Source organism: Acanthaster planci, linkage group LG21 (assembly GCF_054643075.1).
Source record: "Acanthaster planci isolate LZ-2023a linkage group LG21, COTS_SCS, whole genome shotgun sequence".
Lineage (NCBI taxonomy): Eukaryota > Metazoa > Echinodermata > Asteroidea > Valvatida > Acanthasteridae > Acanthaster > Acanthaster planci.
In genome coordinates, this window is record NC_141797.1 from 7999617 (window position 1) to 8021403 (window position 21787).

The following is a 21787-nucleotide window of genomic DNA, read 5'->3' on the forward strand; positions in this document are numbered from 1 at the left end:
CATTGGGTACTGGTAGCTTACTAGCTGGTGTTTCATTTGGTGAGAATGGGTACTGCGGCCCTCTCACTTTTTACCATCAAGAATTTCAAATGAGTACTGTATTTTTAAAGACTACGTAATGATAGAAAGCTTCCCATTGAAATGGTAAGTATGTAATACGTAATATTATGTAATAAATACCATAACAAGGACAATCTACCGTGTTTCTGACCACAATGATCCCAACAGTTGGGGATGGATATGCAGCATTATGGTGTGCGAGTTTGTTTGAATAGGTACTGCCTGTCCATGCTCTTTGTACTGTGCAGTGGGCCTGCTGTACCCAATCAAACAGGTAAAGACCTGTTGGAGTTTGTGTGATTGGGAACTGTTACAGGAGGAGTTACTGTTGAAGTTTGTGTGATAGGGGAAGGTTAGGTCCAGCAACCCTTGGGTGGTTAGGGTTAAAGAAAAAATAGAAGTTAAGCCAAAAAAATCCATTAAAATCAACAAAAGGAAAGAAAGCGATCAAGTGAGCTACAATGACAATCAATCCATTTCTTGACCACGGAATTACTGGGAACCTTGCTTGACTCAAGCTCAAATAACGGCACTTCTTAACTCCGTCCTTCTCGAGATTTTACTGATAACTGTGCAAGGCATCTCAGTCAGTGATACCGCAGCAACCAGGCCAGATTTCTCGTCCTGACCTGAGAAGTTGTTGCAGCCTCCTAGCACCGTGCCTCTCAGACTCGTCTTGCTCCACCCGGCTGGTCTTATCGATGAGGTCCTTGGCTCCCTCCTCCCAATCGCCTTCCTCGTCATCCTCATAGTCGTTATCCACATCTGCGAGGTAGAAAAAGACAGTGTGTTTCGAGGTATTTCAACCCTCTAAAGATTTTTTCCTGAATAACGTATTAGTCATTGTAATTGGGAGACCTTTGGACAGTCGGCAACAACTCAGAATACATATGCTAGGCAAAAGCTGTTTACCAACCAAAATGTACCATTTTGCATGCATCATTTGACTGGTCCCCTGAAGAATTTTCCCTGGCACATAAATATTTTCAAAGGAACGTTTTCTTCTTAGCTGTTGTAAATTCCCCCCCCCCATAAACAAAAAAACAGCTCTGGAATATTTGGTTGGAGACAACAGTTGACTGAAGACTGTTTTCTATTTCAAGTGAATTCAAAAGCTAAGCAACTTCGATATAACAAAACATCTGCAGGAAATTTTGTCTCAGTTGAAAAGTGTTCAAGTATTGAGTATTTGCCGTGTGAGTATTTAATTTGACGTCAAAATTTCTTGCTCCTGTTCGCTTCTATGACAAGCATGAACCAGCCTGAAGGCATCTCCACTGAATTTGACGTCAAAATTTCTTGCTCCTGTTCGCTTCTGTGACAAGCATGAACCAGCCTTAAGGCATCTCCACTGAATTTGACGTCAAAATTTCTTGCTCCTGTTCGCTTCTGTGACAAGCACGAACCAGCCTTAAGGCATCTCCACTGAATTTGACGTCAAAATTTCTTGCTCCTGTTCGCTTCTGTGACAAGCATGAACCAGCCTTAAGGCATCTCCACTGAATTTGACGTCAAAATTTCTTGCTCCTGTTCGCTTCTGTGACAAGCATGAACCAGCCTTAAGGCATCTCCACTGACCGGCCTCATCCAGGATGAACTCCCGGAAGCGAGCCTTCTTGCGCTTGGTCATGGTGTCATCCTCCTCCGAGTCGTACATCTCGTCTTCTTCCTCGTCATCCGGCAAGGTCAGGTCCAACCCTTCCTCTTCCTCCTCCTCCTCTTCTTCGTTGCCCCCAGCGGCCATGCTCCCCACCTCGCTTCCCTCATCGCTGGGGGCTTCCTCTGCCTCACTGGCAACCGGGCTCTCATCCTAGTTCACACAAGACACACCAAGGAAAAAAGATTAGGAAGCTTTGCAGGGGCTCTTTAACCCTAACCCCCCCAAGGGTTGCTGGCCCTAACCTTTCCCATTCCCATGAAGTTAAACACCCATGTGGGACTTTGTGCACAGAGGCTGTTGGACTTTGTTTTTTCTGAGGTATGCCAAACCCAATGCAAAAGCCAGCTGTTATGGGCCTAGCAGACCTATCCCCACAGAATTAAACACTTAACTACAGTTTAATTCTGTGTGGTTGGGGAAGGTTAGGGTTAAAACTGGGCTCTGCAAACTGCTTAATAATTACCTTGAACAAAATATCCACTAACTGATGCACAAACCAACTTGTCTATGACCCCTCAGTGTTACCTGGTGCCCCGTCTCTATTGCTATACATTCTCTCCATGACCATGTCACCCTGACTATTAAGTCAGACATGCACATATACCAGTATGTGTCGATCTGGGCTTAGGCTTCAAAGTCTAATCAAATGATAAACTCTATCGGTAAGAAAAAAAATTTGTCCAAAACGTCTCCTTTTGAAGCTGAACTGAAATTTCAAATTAGACCGGTGAAATACTGAGGACCTAGACTTTGCCTCGGACAAGTTTTGCAGGATACTGTTGGATGAAGAGTGAGTTAAGTTGGCCCAATTGGTCAACGTCGCAGGCTGAGTTTTGCCCACCAAAGACCAGTTACTGTTCTCCCCATCGCAGACTTTGAAAGTCAGCAGTAAGGACAAGTCTATTAGTGACAGCTGGCAAAACCTTGAGTCATAAACGTGCAACACTTTTGCGCCTAATCAAAAAGTTCTTCCTTTCTTGGTCAATCAGGAGTGATTCAAGGATGTCCTGAAAGAAGGAGAAGTTTGTATCAACAAAAAACACCCTACCTCAACGTCACTTTTTGCCTGATAACTGCCCTCACTCTCCACATCTGAAAATGCGCTGGCGTCACTGTCGGACATGGTGCTGCCTTGGGATCCCTCTCAGTCACTCAAGTCGGAAGTGTACCGGGGTAGTCGTTCTGGGTAATTAGCCTGCAGTATGTACCAGAAATCAAAGATGTCCAACGACTGGATGCTTCCTGTGCATTAAATGTGAGTAAAAGGCCGTCCTGACAATAGTTGGGACCAACTGTATCTCGGGAAATCTGTCTTCAGTGCTGGGCAGTTAATGTGTCTGTTTCACAACTTGAAAATATGAAGTTGTTCTCTGTCCAGCTAATCCAAGGTCCGTCCCCCGTATCGCTGACGGTGTTACACCACAGCATTTAGTCGGGACTGATGTTGTAGTTGGGCTATAGGGCTGCAGTTGGATTGGCGCGACTACGTTAGGTTCCTCAATCTTCCAAAGGTTTTTGAGGCTCACACCTGACAGAATTCATGAAAGATGAGCCAACCTTGTGTTTCATCCATGACACTTCTACGTCATGTGGATCAAAAACACCTGTTCTAAGAACAGGTGTCTTTGATGAATACGAAAGGATAATGGCAAGTTATTGCATACACTGACTATGCTGTAGTTTTGTCAGCCCAACTACAAACAATTTGGATGGTCCCCAACAACAGTTGGTCCCACCTCAACTACAGATGGGAGGGACTCATTCTGTTCTTGGGGCGACACAACATTGCATTATTATCCATAATACACATACAGCAATGAAAATCGTCAACAGAGTACAGCAGAATCAAAGTGTCACAATAATTTCTACAATATTCCAAATATAGCAAGAGTTTCATACACTTGTACTACACATGAGAACATCACAAGTTTTCCCTTCCAGTGGTGTATAAGCCATCAGAGAGTGATAACGTGTACTAATGAGTCAAATTTACATTGTAGCTGTGAAGATTTTGAAGCATTTACTCATATGTAGAAAACACTTTGTATTTTCACACGTTACAGAAAGATGGACATCACTTGACATCCTGTGCACAAATGCTAGTAAGAGACACGTAACTGTAAGACTGGTCTGAAATGCTTCAGCATGTTCACTGGTAAATTTGACCTTTTACGATGTCATCACTTTCTAATAATAGCTCGTTAATTACTGCACAGAAATATCAGTGATGTCTGTATATGGAACTCTAAAATGTCTTACCACTTGGACTATAGCCCGACCATGTCCAAATGTTTTAAAAGGCGATTTTTACGGTCCAAGTTACTCAGAATAGTCATTAGGAATGTCAGGTCAAATTGGTTCTTGACTCGACTTGGCTACACAATGTGATTCGACTCGATTTCTTGACTTAATAACTCGACTCGAGTCACAATGTTAAAATAACTGGACTCGAGTTACCAAATTTAGTGCCTCGTTACATCACTATGAAAAATGTAAAACCATGAAAACGTTGCTTGCACTTCACTGGCAGACTGGAGAAGATCGGTTAGCTAAGTTTTATCACATGTATCAAGAATGACATGTTTGGACGATCCATGCAATGCGTAGGCTGATGTGATGTGTCCAAACGGACATTATTTGCCGGCTCAACTGTACAGATACAGTCAGACGATGTCAGCAGGCGATTCTCATGGTGTTTGGGTTGGCAGGTTGGGGGTCTAACGTTTACGACGACGTTGGCGGTGAAACTGGCATGCATCATGACGAGCAAGACTCACGTGCGCGGGTGCAGTTTTCGCAGGCACGGATTAGGCCTAGCAAAGTAGCTTCAATACATTCATTTCAAAATATTTCAAGATGTCAAAGCATCTTGTGGCTGTTGGAAAAATATGAGACCTACTGTTAAACGACCTTTTTGGAGGAATGAATTTCTGCGCACTTACCGAAATTAAATGTTGACTGGTCCTTTCGAGTCCAGTCGAGTCGAAGACGTTTGTTTTTCCGTGGGCTAGCTGCACAGCGCCAGCAACGGTAGGATCACGAAAGCCAATTCACTTCGCTCTTTATGCAAATATCGCCAATATCTACAGTGGCCGAAAGGTATAACTTCATGACCTTTTATCGACTATTTAGATCGAAAATCGATTTAGGAAAGCTCAAAAGGTATAAACAACTTTAAAATAAATAACCCCAATTTTCAAACACTACAAGTAGTTCATGCCATGCTCATGCAAACCAAAACCGTAAGAAAAATCTCATAATGTCAACTGCCAAGCAACCTGTCCTTTCGTGGCCACCATACAACAATGACGCTACTTTGATCATGCGCAATGCAAAATTTCAGTTCGCCATGACGTCGAAATTTGCGAGTGGTAGATTGTCGGCCCCAACAAAAATTGCCGATATCTGCTTAAAACGGTGAGAAGAACGCAGGACACGCGAACAAGTATAACCGTTACGGTTTAGAGAACACAACAGAAGCAACCTTGCCAGGAGAACTGGTCGGTAAACGACCGCAAATGGCTCTCGAAAGTCTGTTTGAAACGCCCCCACCTCTCGTGAACAGTAACAATGAAACACTTACGATGAGTGAGAAGTCTGTGTTTGAAAGGTCAAGTAAAACGTTCCTAGTTTCAATGTCTTCCCTGTAACCTGAAGATATGCCTTTATTTCGTTTTTAATTGTGATTTTTCGGGGTAATGCATCGTATCATTGGGGATTTTCTCAAAGGAAGGTAAGAAATATGGCTGGCGGAAGATGTGGGGCGCGGTGGTGATTTGCATATTCATTTGCAAATCTACATAACTATGATACCTTGTCATGTGACACGTTAACCCTTGGACCGTACCATTCTTGCATGGGTAAATGTTTTGTGCTCCTGTAGTGTGATTCAGATGAGCTTAGTTTGATCGTGTTTTTTTTCCTTGTCTCTGGTTTTGCTTGGTTAGAAAAGCACTCAGCTCAGTTAGAATTTTATAATATTACTGAATTGATCATGGTTTAAAAGTTGGAAGGGGAAAATTATTTGCACAACTAATTGGATCATGTACAGGTAGCCTACATGTGTTCTGACTTGGACTTGCAAACTTGAAGGTTTGTCCATTGTACTGGCTTCTAGGAGTGTGAAACTTTGGGCAAGGAAAGGTTTCTGTAGTTCTTTAAAAAGGAACCTAGCTTTGGCCTAAAAACATTAGAGGCTGAGATGAATCACAGATGACCAAAAGCATGTTCAGTTGGATCTTGTTTATCCATGATTTCAACAAGTAATGTGGGATGGGAAGGGAGTAAATGAATACATAAGTAAAGTTGTTAGCAAAAGAACTTAATACAAATGCAGTTTCTTTGGCAAACTGAAGCCAAAGAGGTTCCACTATTCCATTTAAGTGTGAGGACAACAATTTGACAGGTCAAATAATTATTGTGAGTGTTCGAAGTCAAGTGATACAAATATTTTTCTGAATGTCCAAACATGATTTTTTCAAATTTATATCAACTAAACATTCCAAGTGGTTCATCTTTTACAAACATAATGGACAGTGTCTCACCTCAAATCCACTTTTGTTACATGCATAGTTTTACCATTTTTCAGCATTAATAATAGCAAGTGTCAACAGAACCCTTGGACTAGTTTTCAACAAAATCCTTTACAAGAGTTAGATAACTGCATGTTTCATCCAAAATTTTGATACACTACAAATGTCTAGTTTTCCAACTTGTACAGTGTACTAATTATTTTTTTCCTTACAGTATGTGGCCTGCTTCATATGAAATCCTTGTACATGCACAAACCAATGCAATGACATATTTTATCACTGAATAGTCTCACCTTCGCACAAGATGTCCATCATTACTTTGCTTGGCCTCTTTACCTACCATATCAGATGTCTATTTGAATTTTTTTTGATAGGCACCATACAGCTAATGAATTTCAAACAACCTGCCCCCCCCAGAAAAGATGTGAAAAAGAATACAAAGATGACTGACACAAGTCGAGTGCGCCTGCTTTGTAGTCATGAATATGTAGTAGGAAATTAGGCATTCAGACCTTCAACTTTGCATACAACCTTTGCTCAACATCAAAGCATTAAACTGCATGGTACATGTACATGTACATTGTACTGTCTGACGGTTACTGTACATGTATGTTCATGAGAAATTTCTTGCCCTTATGCAATATTCTGTCACATGTCATATCTGATTGACATTTGAGCAACAGTTTTCTTTGTGAATTGGCCTGTTTTAATTGTAAAACTTCTAAAAAGAGAGAACATCAGCAGGTTTTTTATCACTTTGGTGGTGTTCAGTCACCATACTAATTTTGTCAGCAGCTGCCCCTTTGTAGTTTTTATTTATGATGACTTTTCCATTTTTACAAAGATCCGACCATGTGTTTTTCATTCCTCCACGATCAGACAGACCTGAAGTAAATGGTGGTTATCCAGATTGTGCAATTGTGTTCTCTGGTGAAAGAATTTTATCATTATGGGTTATAGATAAATTTACCAAATTTGGACCAGAGATTCAACAGATCTTTCCACTGGACAATTGATCGTCAGAATAAATAATTTCTGATTGAACAATTCTTGTATAACCACACATTGGAGGGGCTGTATTCATTAACCAAATTCTTCATTGCTGGATAAGCTAGAAATGCCCATTTGGATAGTTCACTGACTGGAAGTTTGCAGGATGAATCATGTTCATATTCTGTATTTGTAATGTTCTAAACATGTTGGTTTCGCTATATGTTGCTATAATCTCCATGTTTTCTCATAAAGCCAAACTGGGCATATTTCAAATGTGGGAAGACAGCCCATACACTTGTGTATTTTTCACCTGTTATCCCCCCCCCAGGACAATTTGAAAAGTGGAAGAAATATGCAAGGAGGAGGAAAACGACCAAGGATAAGCTTGAATAAGGAAAGCAAAATAAAATCAATTAGAGAAAGCTAAAAGCTAAGGAAAGGAAAAACGGATCATCCAGGTCCTCTGCCCCCCACCCCCGGAACAGAAGTCCAAATAACAGCAAAGATATAGTGGTGGTTGTTAAACCCACTCCCTCAATATAAATGTACATCCATAACAAAAAAAAGACTGTTCCTCGTTGATATTATTTCTACCAGAATTTGAAGCCACATGCAAACATTCTAATCTGCCAAGTAAATGGTTCTTTGTAGCTTCAGTCATTTCTGTTCTTTGAGCTTGCATGATTTAAGTGGAAGATGGACCATGTTGTGTTGCATGTATTCACATTTAGTTAATTGGAGTTCCAAATGACAGAACAGTGCAGTGCAGTCATGTTTTTCCATGTTTCAGAAGACACAAAACAAGGATACAACACGTTCACTTTCCATTACGTTTCACAGCACATTACATCCTTCCATCAGCATTCCAACAGTTGATGTAATGCTTGTAAAAACCAACACAGAGTTCTTTTCCTTTTTTACATTCCATATTTTCTTCTGTCGACGAGGTCAGTTTCTATTGGCTGAAATGCTTTCATTTCTTATTGACAAAGTGTGTCTTGCCACATACACAGTACTTCTTTAAGTTAGTAGAAGGGTTCACAATTGTGCTCCTTACACAAGTTTCAGGCAATTGCCTCTTATAATACCAAAAAATGAAACAGGATGTGAACATTGCCGTGACCAGCTAGGACTGGCAGTGGACTCATGAATGACCATGATTTTGTTTTTTTAATTCTTGGAATTTTAAATTTTAAATGTGGGAGTTTTGCTTTGCAGAAAAGGAGATTGTTATTTAGTGTGGCTCTTAAAATACCATATTTCCACAAAGAACCTCCCCCATTACTGAAACTTATCTATAGAGTATTAACCAAGCTTTTTTTTAATCTCCGTAGTTTGTGAAATAGAGTGGGTATTGTGAAAAAAAATGACAAATGAAACAAAACTGAGGTTTGGATACATTACAATTCTCCATTTTTCCAGGTTTTTGAGGGTTAATTATTTAGATGGGGAAATTTGTGAACTCTGTTCGTAACTAAGTGCAACATTTTATAATCATCATTTGGAGGAGCTAGAGCTCAATGTTGCAAAAAAACCATGTTTTTAATTTTTTTTTACAACTTCTCTGCTGGATGTTGCATGGAAGACTTCAGAGTCCAACATCACCCGGGTCGGTAAATTAATCTAATATAAACAAGGCTCTGAACTCCGTGATAAGTTATTCTGTTATCACTACTGCATCATTCATGGAGCTGTATTATAATTATTATGTAAACATCAATGCTGCTGGCTAGAATATCAACCAAATGAAAAAAGAAAGACCTCACAATGGAACCAAGATCACAAAGACAGCATTTGCTTATACCAAGGGAGTATTTGCGGTCCATGTATTCTTTTTTCAAGTCCTGAAATACAAAGTTGCTGTTGTAACTAGATTTAAGTCCCAAGGACCTTGGCCCTATTGCACACAGCCATGCCACATCCGAATCACTTGGCTGCGACTTGAAATTACACACGACTCGTGTGGGAAGTGGCCGCAGTCGCTGTTATAGACTCGTGTGTAATTCCTAGCCGCAGCCAAGCCGCAGCCCAATGTAGCAAGAAATCTTGCTTAGCAGATTTTCATACTAAGCAAATATTGACTGAACACCAGATATATCCAATACATTATATGACTGTTTGGCTGGTAAAAACTGTTGCTTAGTGAATATGTTTTTGCTAAGCAAATATTAGTGCTTAGCTTTGTGAAAGTGGCCGAAGTTAGGAAGGTACCCAACTTTGGGGAATGAAATGAGATTTTCTTGATGCAGTTAAATCATCGAGGATGTGTGACTTTTTATTTAATTGACAGAAGGGGTGCATAATGTGAAGATTTTACTGGATCTGTTTCTTGAATGTGTACTGAACAGAGAGCTGGTTTTGAATGGGCTATTCCATTTTTTGATATAGGGATGATGATGTGGATGATGATGCGGAGGAGGGTGAAATTCTTGAGGATGGAGAATTACCAGAATCTGATGGAGAAGGAGGCTGGGAAAGTGCCCCAGAAGACCCAGACACCCAGCCCGCAGTCGAGGAACAGCCAGGTTCAGATGGGGAAGGGGCCGGTGACCCGCAGTCCAGGGGTCAGGGGTCGTACAGAGACCAGGAGGAGGAGGCAGAGGAGGACACTGAGGAAATGGCAGAGTATCATCACCGGTCCTCGTCGCATCGGAAGAAAAGGAAGAAGAAGCATCGCCGGGAGAGAGCCAAGAGAAGGCGACGCCACCGATCAGGCAGTGGCGACGATGTAAGAATCAGTTATTCATTTAAAATATGTCCATATTCCATATTCCTGGTCTCAGGATTAACAGTGATTTCTAATTACATAATCAAAGCCTGTGAGGTTTGTTTCTAATCATAATTGGGTAGACAAATACATGCACTATGATTTAGAAATGAGTCTGGCAGCTTCCAAGAATTTCTCAATTCTGATTTTGTGGTTCCACAGATAGTAAGCTTTATTCAAGCTCAATTTGTATCATTTTTCAGTTAGGTATTGAACAATGGTGGTTGATTGTGCTCAGTTTGACTTCTGTACATTCATCTTTCATTGGATGCTGTGATCTCAAAGTGGGTGGGCTTATTTTCAAGGAATTTTTTAAACATTCCTCCTGTCAGGATGCGACCCCACCCGGTAGCCCCAATCCACAAGGGGACTTCCTGGATCGGAGCTACCCACCACGACGAAATCTGTCCCGTTACGACTCTCCTCCTGATTATGACTCGCCCCTGGAGGAAGAGTTTGGCATGTCCCAGAAGTCCAGGGACAGATCCCAGGGGTACTTTGTCCCGTCTGACTACTGGGAAGATGAGGAGGAAGATGAAGGCGGCAGGAGGAGAAACAAGAGCATGTCCAGGAACTATGAGGATGAAGAAGAAGAAGAAAATCTGTGAGCTCAGCCCTCGTAAATTCATCAAGTTTTTAAATTAACAGACAGTACAGTCAAGCTTTAAATTGTTTCTGACCAGCTATGGCTGTACCTTCAGAGGTCCAATGGCTTTGTGTGCAAACCGAAGAGGGGACTGTGTTGTTGAGCAAGAATAGAAAAAAAATATTAGTCTTTGTTCTTCCCTTTATATTGGAAGTTTGGGGGTGAAGCCAGTCGAGTTTGAATGGATACCCTGTGAGGTCATAATTATGTGAGATTACACATGCACACTCTGAGCACAGCTTCAGTTCAACTAGTGAAATCGCCTTTACTCTATAAATGCCTTCCAATATTTAGATGATACCCCTCAGTTTTGCCGTCTGATTATGACTGTTGGATACGTCTGCAGAGACTGTACACCTTCTAAAATGTCAGATACGGTTATTATTACTACTGCTGCTACTAATAGTTGGCTGTGTCGCAGGTGGTCAAAAGGCTCCTCCAGTTAACTCTATCTTGGGCAGCCTCATTGATTCCCTTAGATGTAACGATTATATCTTTAGAATGGATTCCAGCAATGTGTTCCGGGTACAAGGTGTGCCTTTACTGTGGTTCCCTTGCACAGGTTGGTGGAGAGCATAGAGGTTGACTCGGTTGTCCTTGTGTCCAAGCCGTTTAAGCTTTTACTTGTAGATGGTGATGGAAAGGGGCTGTTTGCCTGTTATCTTGCAGGTGTTTCATCGTTAACGGTTTTTAAGATGGTGCAAAAGTTGCAAATATCTGTTTTTAACAAATGTGTAAATAAATAAATGTGTTTTCAATTTTTTTTTTTATTGTAGCTTTGATTCAGATGAAGGAGATGATCACTACCAGGACATGCTTAACCAATCAGAGAGCTCTGGCCTTGGGCGGAGCACTGGCCGCTATCACATGCAGAGCCAGAGGGGCAAAGGCAAGGGGCGTGGCAAAGGCAGGGGAGCATCTGGGCGTGGCGGTGGACACGCCCCCAAAACTGGCAGCTTTGAGGATGCAGAGGACATGGAGGAATCAAGTGCTCCGGCAGGGCACGGCAGGGGAGGTGCAAGAGGGCGTGGTGGGAAGGGTAAAGGTGGAAAAGGGCGGGGCAAAGGCGCCGCTGAGGGGATGAAATTAAGACCTATCTGCAAGTTTTATCTGGAAGGAAAATGCAATAAGGTGAGACAACGCAGCAGTTTCATGTAGAATTTCATATTTAAAATAAACGGTGGCAATGGAGTGAATCCAATTGAAATAGACTTTTTCACCCTAAATGAAAATCGTGTCATCAGTGAAAATGTGAAAACGATTTACTGCGCTTACGACTGACTTCCAGCTAATTTTTTTTTAGCATCTAATTTTGCTAAGGGATATTTTTACTGAGCAGCTCTGTGAACTGGGGCCCAGAAAGTCATTAGTGTTTCACACTAACTTAGCCAGTGAGCTTTTGCCCCATCCAGGGACCGGCGTGTACCTTCAGCCATGCCATTCTGCCCAACAAGAAGATGGAACAGTGCAAGTTCTACCTCCAGGGACAATGCCAGAAAGGAGATGAATGCCTCTACATTCACGGTACGTTGTTCCCTTCTTTTAAAGTAGTGATGAAGAACCGTTTTCGTATGTTCAGTTTATGCAGTTTGGTATTCCAGAAAGTTGTAACAAGGGCCCAATTTCATGGCGCTGCTTACCGCAGAATTCCGCACTTACGGTCTCCATTCTGCGCTAACCGTGCAAGCAGAAAATCCTGCGCTAACCCTTTAAGCACAGAATCCTACGTTACGGGATGTACACATGCGCACAAGCTAAAATTCCTCGCTAACCCATGAAATACGTTTGATGTAAGCACAGAGTTTTCTGCTACAGGAAGTGCCAATTTTTTGCCTGCAGTAAGCAGCGCCGTGAAATTGGGCTAAGGTCTCTTTTTGAAGTATTCGTTTAAAGCAGGGGCAGACGGGAATGTTTAGACTCCTGCGGGAAACATGAAAAAATGAAAAGAGGGGACGAAGAAAAGAAAAAGTGAGAGAAACAAAAGAAGGAAGGAAAGGAGACAAAAATCACCAGTTTGATTGAATATACCTCGGATTTGACCCTTTCCACCATAAATGGTTTATCAGTTTGTTGGGAGTGAGTGCCTTTCTGCCCACTCTCCCGAAGAACATAAGACCATGCTGAGTGTAGTGGTTTTTGTCCCATTCAGCTGAGAAATGCACAGATTGTGAATTTTGGAGGCCAGTGAGGTATTGCCTTACTTAAAACTATTTAGTTGAAGCCTTGTTTTTTTCCCATGAGACCTCTTGACTCCTCTAGTATTGCATTCTTGACTAAAATTTCTGGTAAAGACACGCCATGTCTCAGTAGAAGGACTTCATATGGAATGAAAAGTTGCCAGGTTTGAGACAGTTTGCCAAGAATTGTTATTGATTCCTTGTTTCACTCTGCAGGTGAAATGCCTTGCAAGTACTATCACACAGGTGCTGTGTGCTACCAGGGAGACAAGTGCAAGTTTTCCCATGAGGCACTGACTGACAACACCAGGCTTCTTCTTGGAAAGGTACAAATGTTCAGTCTTGATACCTTTCCCGGAATACCTGTTTCTAGAATGGACGATGGCACTGGAATCTCATCAAGTGTCTTCCTTGGGATTGTTGGCTAAGATGTACTGGTTGGTGGCATGGCTGATGGGTTTTGGAGTCTTAACAAGTGTCTGTGTTCCTTAATAGCAATAGCTAATTAAATGGGGTTGTTAACCACTTTCCGTCGGGGATTCCGGTTTCAGACATATATTCTTTATACACATGGCCGGGGTCTCTAAAATCGGACGAAGGGAACTGGGCCTTGTAACAAAAGACCGTACTCGTAACAAAAAACCAGGCTGTTTACCAACATTTGTTCACTCTCAATAGCGGAGATAATCCAGCCTTGTTTTGAAACAGTATACCGCGGTTTTGGGCATTCAGAGCGAGCGGATTACCACCGGGGAAAAAAGCGCTCCACCACTGCAGCGATGAGCCACACAGTACCGCTGCACCCTAATCTGGCCCCTAATGAAAAGAGGTCAGCAGCGCACTGTGCCAGAACAAAAGAAAATTACGTAACATTGCACAATCTGGGCTCTTTTTACAAGGCAGCAAAGAGAAGTGATGCATCAAGCCATCAGGGCGGAAGATTTTGGTGACCATATCCTGGCTCCTCTTCTCCAGTCTCTTCACGAAAGGAATGAATTGTTGAGAGAGAGGCAACAGTGAGAGGGACTAGCCTGATTGAAAATTGTCGACTTTGTACACAAAAAAATGCATTACAGGTGTTGTCACATTTCTGCTTGACTAGGTCTTGAAAGGTGGGCTGACGGATGTTTATGGGCCAGAGATCCAACGCCAACCCCACCAAACTAGGGGCTTGCTCCCCCATCCTACGGGTCCTCCCCAGCTGCCACTCCCAAACCCGAACCTGAACCCATCATCCAAGAAGATCCCCTCACTGTTTGAGATCAAGACCCAGCTGGTTGGGGAGGATGGCAGAAGGATCGCTGAACAAGAACAGAAGAGAGTGAAGAGTCAAAAACAAATGTAAGTTTCTGTTTGTAATTGTTTCTTATGAAAATTGGACACTTACTGGTTTCATCTTATTAAAATTATTGGTTGACCAAAGAAATAAACCAAAAACCGGTAGATTGAAAGCTTACACAAACTTGTGCCCCATCTTTAAGTCCACTATTTTATTCTGTTTCATGATTTTGTAATTGTAACTGTATTTATCTCAGAAAGTAAGAAAATATCCCAAACCTACAACCTGAATGAATTGTATTCATAGTAAAAAATAGTAGTATGGTTGATATTATCCACCAGTTTTTCTTTTGTGCTGACAGGCTTAACTTTTATGGATCGGCCCCACCTCAATTTGATGATACTCCAGAAATTCCATATGAACAAGACTCTGAAAGTCAGTCCCAGCAAGGGTCATTCAGTGGGCCAAGTGAGCAGCAAGGCTTCCAAGAGCCACCTGATCACAGTGAACAACTAGACCTCAAGGACTCTGAAACGGATTCCAAAAGAATGCACCACCAGCAGCCCCCGCAGAGAGGTAAATCCCTCTTGGGAACACCCCAACATGTCTCTGAGAGGCAGCAGAAGTCATCACTTCTTCCCCAACCTGGCCACGGAAGGCTCCTTGAGGAGCACAAAGACCAAGTTGAACCGGACTTCCCCCAGCAGCAACAGCAATCTCAACAGCCACAGCACTTGCAGAGGTTAAACGAGCTTCCCCAAGTTTCTCCCCAGCATCCACAGCAGTCACCACAGCGTTCGCTTGGCTCCCCAGGACGACCTCAATTTCAGATGTACCAGCAGAGACCCACAGAGCCCTCTCCCCACCCTCTTAGGCCAGTCATTGACCGGTCAGATAACTATGACCATGGAGACATTGACATGAGGTTACCTAGGACCAAGCGCAACTCTGAGACAGGTGGACTGGTAATTGATGATCCTGAAATATCAACAGACAGTAGTGAGAACCAAGGAGGTAGATTGCAGGACATTGATGAAAGGTTCCCAAGAACAGGGAGCACCAGGAAGAGCCAAAACGAGGGTATGTCAAGCTTGAAAGTTCTTTTGATATCCTAAGGAGATCTAAATTTAACACTTCTTTGGCATTTGAAATGCTCCTCACAGAAGTATTTCTCATTTTCAATCTGTTCATGGAAATAGTTATTTAGCACTACCATAAACATGCAAACATAGACATATATTGCCCACTTCCACAGAGATTGAAGTAATTAAACATTCTAGAGCATCATCAAAATATCTTTCCTGTGGCCCTGGGTCCAAGATTGTTATGGAATTAGCAGAAAACATACCTCTGCATTTTTTTCCTAAGCAAAAATCAACTGAGATCTAATCACAGTTTTCATAACATGTTTTAGCAAATTTTTCCCTATTTATCAAACACTTGTTGCGCTTTGCAACCTCATGAAGTGAGAAAGACACTGATGTTCTGTGGCTTTTTAATTTAACATTTTGGCATGGTCAAATTCATCCTTATTCAACGATGAAACTCGCCCCAGAATCTGGAAAAACAGAAACTGAATGGCAGTCAAGTTTCCATTGTGTATTTGTTTATATTTCTTGTTCCTGTTTTAGGAGAGGATTACAGCCCTGTTTCCTCAAGTGTTACGGCGGAACCAGCAGCTGATGAGAAAAAGCCGGACATTGCCAGTGTGACTCAGAACATGCCTGCCAAGCAGAGGGCGCTGTTCATGAGAATACAGCAGAAGCAAGCGGAATCTTCCGAGGAAGGAGAGGAGGAAGATAGACAGAAGGAAGACAGCAAAAAAGTGGAAGACAGCAGCGCAGACAGAGACACCTGTGAGTTAAATTGTACAGTACAAAGTCATTACTATCTCCTCCACAAAGTTAGAAATTTGCTGAGTCCTTCAGTATCTATGGTGATGTCCAGATTGCTTGGCTATGGGAAGAAAATAACACCTGCTTCTATGGAAGCCGTCAGCTAGTGGCCGAACCATTTCCCATAGACTTCTGTGCTATTGCCGGCCATAGCCAAGAAATTTTGGGCCTGGTCTTACTGCATGCATTTGTGGGATTGATCTCTGTTGAGGCGACACATCACATGTACGGTTTGTTCACACTCCTCTGGCACGGAGCACAAGTACTTTGCAAGTCTGTCGGGTCCCAGAATGGGCATTTGGCACCAGAGGTGTTGGAGGTCCCAGAATGGGCATTTGGCACCAGAGGTGTTGGAGGTCCCAGAATGGGCATTTGGCGCCAGAGGTGTTGGAGGTCCCAGAATGGGCATTTGGCACCAGAGGTGTTGGAGTGTCACCTCATTCTCTTTTTGCCACCTTGGAAGGGTCACATTTACGTGGAGCTGACAACACAATGCTTGCTGTTTTTGACGTTATTGCCACCCTCACAAATCTCACAAATGGAACATCTCTGTGATTTTATTTGTACTTGAACAAGAACTAATTGTTAGGATGTCCATACACCACTCATGAGATCAAACATACATTTTATTTCCACGGATTTGCAAATCACTAGCTTAAAGAAAACAAGATTTGGAAGAATTGTTTTTCCAAACATTGACAGTGAGTGGTGTTATACTACCCCACCGTTTTTGTTTTGTAGTCCAGTAAAACGGTTTGATTTTCTTGTTTTTTTTAATGACAGCCCGTGACGATGACAACTGGTACTCCAGTGATGAAGAGGATGGAGTAGGAGATTCATCAAATTCTCTCACCACTGTCATCAAGCATGTCAGGGAGAAGAGTGACTCTCAATGTGGCACTCCTGGTACAGAAAAGCCTCCAGATTCCAGTCCGTCTTCACAACCAGCTTCCACCCAGCTTCTGCCAAATGCCCTTGCCAGCTTGTTCTCTGCAAAGAAGCCGACAGTCGGACAGGCATCTGACCCTAATGTGCTAGCTCAGCAGAATGCCCTCAGCAGCATCCTGGGCCTGGTTAACAAAAGTACCTCGCCCGCTCCACCCACATTACCAAATCTTCTCATCACTGTAAAGTCTAGCTCTGACCAAACTACATTTCCAGATGCAGGGGGCGACAGCTCGGTTCTCTCCAGGAAGGTGACAGAATTTGTCTTGCTTGAGGTTACCCACAATGAGAAACTCAAGGATCCAAGGGCAGACAGAGAAAAGAAAGATAAGTCCGACTTACGGCTTCGGAAGCTTCTGTGGAAAGATAACGAGTATACAATCAATGATACAGAGAGTCGACCGACCTTAGCACCCATTGAGCTTCTGACACCCACCGAACTAAAATCACAGCCAGATTTTTCTGGCGCACCAACCACTGCAACCGTAACGCCTTCTGTGCAGGCACAAACAGACCCCAGAACTATCAGACCAGCAGACCCAAGAATTCAGCGGCCTCGCGATCCTAGAACTCAAAGTGGTGAAAATAATCAAGGCAATAATGAGGCAGCTGTCCAAGCCCCCCGAGATCCAAGATTGGCCAACCGGGACCCCAGACTGGGTGTAGGTGCAGCAGCTAATTCAAATCCAGCACAGGAGGGCGTTGAAAAGCCGGCAAAGCAAGGGGGGCTTCTTCCAACCCCCCAGGTAGGGATGCAACCTCCTGGCATGTTGGGATTTCCTCCTGGAGGTCCGTTTCGTCCTCAGGGTCCGCATCCACCAGGAATGCCCCCTCAGAACCCAAACTTTCCACCTTTTCCCAATGGTAGGTTTCCTGTTAGGTTCCCTCCTGGCAGTGGCCCACCAGGCAGCATGAATCAAGGACCGAGGTTCCCTCCTCGTGGTCCACCAGGCCATCCCATGAGGAATCCGAGACCCAGATTCCCTCCTCAACAGGGTATGCCATTCAGAGGAGCAAGGTTTGGCGAAGGCCCCAACCGAATGCCGACCAGGGGGCCACCCCCAAATATGGGACCTCAACAGTTTGGGGGACCTGGCCCAAATATTGGACCCCCTGTGAGAGGACCTCTGATGAGGGGTCCACCGCCAGTGAGAGGACCCCCACCAAGAGGCCAAAGTCCAATGAGAAACCCAGCTCCTGATAACAGGCAGGAGCCATCATTTAGTAATCCTTCAAGTAGCGAACCACTTTCACAAGGACCCTCAGAATTAAGGAATTCTGGTGCTGGTGATGCTTCGTTAAATCCCCCTCTCATGACAAATACTGGCACGGCAAAGTTGCCCCCACAATCGAGCAGTGCACAGGAACAGGAGACAGGGCCTAAAACTGAACAAGCCGAAGCGAAGCTTGCCTCTGTGAAAACATCTGACCCAAGATTATCAAGGCAGTTGAGCCTGCCTAAAGGCAGCGACACCAAAAGTCAAATGGAAGGAAGCACTCTGATTCGCCAGAACTCTGCTCCGGCCACATCTCCTCGTGCCGAAAGTAAAGAAATTAAGCAATTTCCGAGAGACGATTCAACCCCTACTAGTCCATGTGCGTCATCCAAACCTGTCAGCAACCTGAAAGAGCCGCCACTGATACTAAGGATTAAATTACGGGGCGAGAACGACAAACCAGAAATCACAAGTTCGGTGTCGGACTCTGGCTCAGACTCTGATTTACCAGCTAGACGTTCTAAAAGGACCAAGGGGAGTGCAGGTGATTCGGACCACGCGGGGGTCGTAGAATCTCGCAAGAGACCCGCGGAACGGAAAAGTGGTCTTGCCGGATTTTCCATTCCAAAAATTCCCAAGAAGACGGACAAGTCAGAGGCAGACTCTTCATCTGAAGACAACACCAAGCTGACAAGTGGTTCAATGGAGCATCGGCAAGTCCCGTCAGCTCACCATCGTCTGCCGCAGGTTACCAGCTCATTCAATCAAAGCATAGCTCGTCCTTCAAATCCTAATCAGGGGTCCCCAGCTGTTAAGGCAAAGGGTGAAAGTGCTCCGGGCACTGTGGGAAATCCAACCAAAGTAGAGCCAGAACTGACAGACCCATCTAAGCAAGGGATCACCCCTCCAGATGACATCTCCCTCAAGGACATGTTCAACATCAAAGACCCCACAGCTTCTCCATTTTGCTAAGACCCCAAATTTTTTGAAAGAGTGCTTGTCTTCTGCCATTGATGTCATGTCTGGTGTTATAATTTTATGATAGTTGACCTTAAAACTGGTAATTTAGTGACCAGTACATGAATTAAGTTTCACAAAATTGTAAAGATTCCATTGTTCATGCAAAAGGTCTTTCTTTGACAGTACAGGCCACCAACTAGTAAGAACACTAATGTCACTGCAGTTTTAAAATGTTGAGGCAGAGTGCCATCCTTTGCTTTTTTTATGAGTTTACTGCAAGATAGCTAGCCACGAACAATGACGTCCAAGCAGCCACTCCTGAGAGCCATGGCAAAGCTGTATTGCTAGTCTTGATTATATACATACATGACTTGAATTGTGTGTACATGTATATACAATTTTTCCTCTGAATGTGCACAAACTACTCAGCAACTTTCTGTGACTCGCAGGAATGATTTTGTAGGTTGCCACAAAGAAGGGAAGAGTCCACTGACACCATCTTTTCCACAGTTAACTTCTTTTTGTTTCCCAAAATAACACTCTTCATAAGCCCAAAAAAGGAATTTATGTTCTAGATTTCTTCCTGACAACTTACCAGCCACTTATCTTTTCCCGTCTTATTTACCTTCCAGACTTTAAAAATAATTTTCCTCTACACCAGAACAATTGGTCCAGAACGTATTCTGAGACAGCTTTGCAGTGATGTGTGGCATTCCAAATTATTAGACCAATTAGTCAGTTCAGCGTTCCATTGGCGCATGTCCAAATAAAGCGCATCTTAGGTCATTGGGAACAGCAATGGGCTCGCGGGTCTGCCCGATCATCAAGGACATATGCAAACTGGCCTGCATGCTTAGTACTCTAATGACCTTGCCTCTTTGAAACGCTGAGCTGGCTTATTGTCGAGCCATTGAATGTGGGTATGTCTTTTGCCCGGTTTTGTGGAGCTGCCGTGAAACGGAAAACAGTGCTAAACCAGTCGACTTGCACAGTAAAAATAAGCCAAAATTGAGTCACGAGCAGTGCACGCTATGTGATATTTAGGATGGTATAACCTGAACTCTGAAAAGCAAGCGCAGAGGGTTTTGCAGTTCTCAAATTATGGTTGGAAGCTCTCGTCGAAATTTGGCCCTGCTAAAGTTTAATGAATGATAGTTGTGCTATTCATTGGTCTCAAAATTATTTAACGGACTCTCCCTCGTCAGAGGCAAGTGGCTTGGAGTCTTTGAACAAGCCTGCTATGGTATTTAATTGTCGAGAATCCGTGCATGTACAAAAATCGATGTCGCATTCGAGGATTTTATTTTATTAATTTTAAGAACAAAGGAGTACATGTAGTCGGAGCTTCGCCATGTTCTGCGTACAAAGACATTCTTGTTTGTCTCAAACACCAATATTTGTCCATAATGTTTTATGTCTGTGAATGTAAAGTGTATGTACTTAATGATAATAAAGAGTATTATAGTGATTATGTGAGCAGGGTGTGAAAATTGCGTGTTGGATCCCTCATTGTGATTTTTAGCTGTGATGTTATTAGAAGCTACTGTTCCTGGGATACGCTTGGAACTTAGCGGGGATTGATGGTACCAGATCGCGGACAAGATAAGCGTGCATCGCTGCGCGCTGTATCGCTTGATATGGAAGGTGGACGTGTCCTACTCAGGTATTTTGCACTGCAGCAAGTCATTTTTTGCTGGTCTAAGTCACGTCACAAAAATGAGCGACTCGAGGTTAAGTCGCATGACTCGAGTCGGAGCTCTGTCGTTTCGTAGCAAATACAGCAATAAATGCCAGGTTGGACACAGTTATTCTACAACGACGTTCCAGGATGATGGCCAAAAGTTGGCCTGAGTGCCAAAGGCTGTGGTAAATGAGCCATTTCGTACTTTAAAAAAAGGTCATTAGGGAACAAGCCTGCGCCCAAGTCCGCGTAGGTCTGCGCTGAGCGCTGATAGTAGATTTGAAGTCGGACTTACGTTGCTCTTCCCCAGTCAGCCATCCTATGACGTACAGTGTATCCGGTTCGTAAGTGTGACCTCACTTCAGTTTAAAACACGCCCACTGCGCATGTACTGCACATTGAATTACATGCATTGATCGCCGTTTACATGGCACCATGGAACTGGAAGTTAACGCGCAACTTCAGCGATCGTCCAATGGGAGCCTGCAATCGTGGCGCGTCCGCCTTTGTGACGAAGTCACTTACGAGCCGGATACAGTCGTAGCGCTCGCCCGCTCTCAAAACCTTTTATAAGGCGCCTTCATTGGATAGCTTTTCTGTGATATCCGGCGTCAACGTCAAAGATTGTACAACGCTTGTCACGTGCACCAGTCATGGATGGCTGCCATCTTGCAGACCAGAGCTTTTGTTCCACGGGTATGCACAAAGGAGGTTGCCCTGTGGAAACTTGACGAATAAGTCATTCAGACCCCCTGTTGTAGTTATTTCTAATTGCACATGAACGATATGATCTTGTATAATGTACTTAAGGAATTTCCAACAAAGTAGTCAGACGAGGAATTTCCACCAATCAAAGTAATCAGACTTGCAGATTCCTTCATTATAAGTCCAGCAGTTTTAATTGGTTACTGCCTGTTTTGGTAGATGAGCTGATTCCTTGTGTACAATACGTGCCTTTCACAAGATTGCGCCTCC

General features: G+C 43.4%; 2 protein-coding genes across 5 annotated transcripts in view; one reads left to right on the plus strand and one right to left on the minus strand.

Annotated features, from left to right (window-relative positions):
• The window catches only part of supt5h (SPT5 homolog, DSIF elongation factor subunit), a 55739-nt gene that overhangs the window by 19821 nt on the left and 14131 nt on the right, over nucleotides 1-21787 (minus strand). The window contains exons 1-4 of one of the 3 annotated variants that reach the window (XM_022243809.2): nucleotides 4663-4794; nucleotides 2769-2915; nucleotides 1639-1870; nucleotides 690-825 (exon numbers count right to left, since the gene is read on the minus strand). In XM_022243809.2, coding sequence (XP_022099501.2) covers nucleotides 690-825; nucleotides 1639-1870; nucleotides 2769-2843 — 443 coding nt within the window. In that variant the 5' untranslated portion in view covers nucleotides 2844-2915; nucleotides 4663-4794. Of the gene's footprint in view, nucleotides 1-689; nucleotides 826-1638; nucleotides 1871-2768; nucleotides 2963-4662; nucleotides 4795-21787 lie in introns of those variants that run through there. The other 2 variants (XM_022243810.2, XM_087131232.1) reach the window with 2 other exon arrangements.
• Nucleotides 5058-20621, plus strand: LOC110984027 (uncharacterized). 2 transcript variants are annotated; one of them, XM_022243811.2, is made up of 10 exons: nucleotides 5058-5330; nucleotides 9634-9973; nucleotides 10345-10616; nucleotides 11435-11789; nucleotides 12071-12182; nucleotides 13052-13161; nucleotides 13938-14176; nucleotides 14476-15194; nucleotides 15746-15970; nucleotides 16793-20621. In XM_022243811.2, exons 1-10 carry the CDS (start codon nucleotides 5239-5241, stop codon nucleotides 19141-19143), a joined length of 4815 nt encoding a protein of 1604 aa, XP_022099503.2. In that variant the 5' UTR covers nucleotides 5058-5238; the 3' UTR covers nucleotides 19144-20621. The 2 variants fall into 2 exon arrangements, with proteins under 2 accessions (XP_022099503.2, XP_086987357.1); XM_087131231.1 differs by having other exon boundaries at nucleotides 5068-5137.

What these genes read in the sequence shown, in the direction of transcription:
- LOC110984027 (XM_022243811.2), top strand. Translation starts at nt 5,239, where the DNA reads ATGGCTCTCGAAAGTCTGTTTGAAACGCCCCCACCTCTCGTGAACAGT. An exon ending in GAAGAAGAAGAAGAAAATCT is followed by an intron (nt 10,617 to 11,434) that starts GTGAGCTCAGCC and finishes TTTTTATTGTAG; the next exon opens with CTTTGATTCAGATGAAGGAG. An exon ending in GTGAAGAGTCAAAAACAAAT is followed by an intron (nt 14,177 to 14,475) that starts GTAAGTTTCTGT and finishes TTGTGCTGACAG; the next exon opens with GCTTAACTTTTATGGATCGG.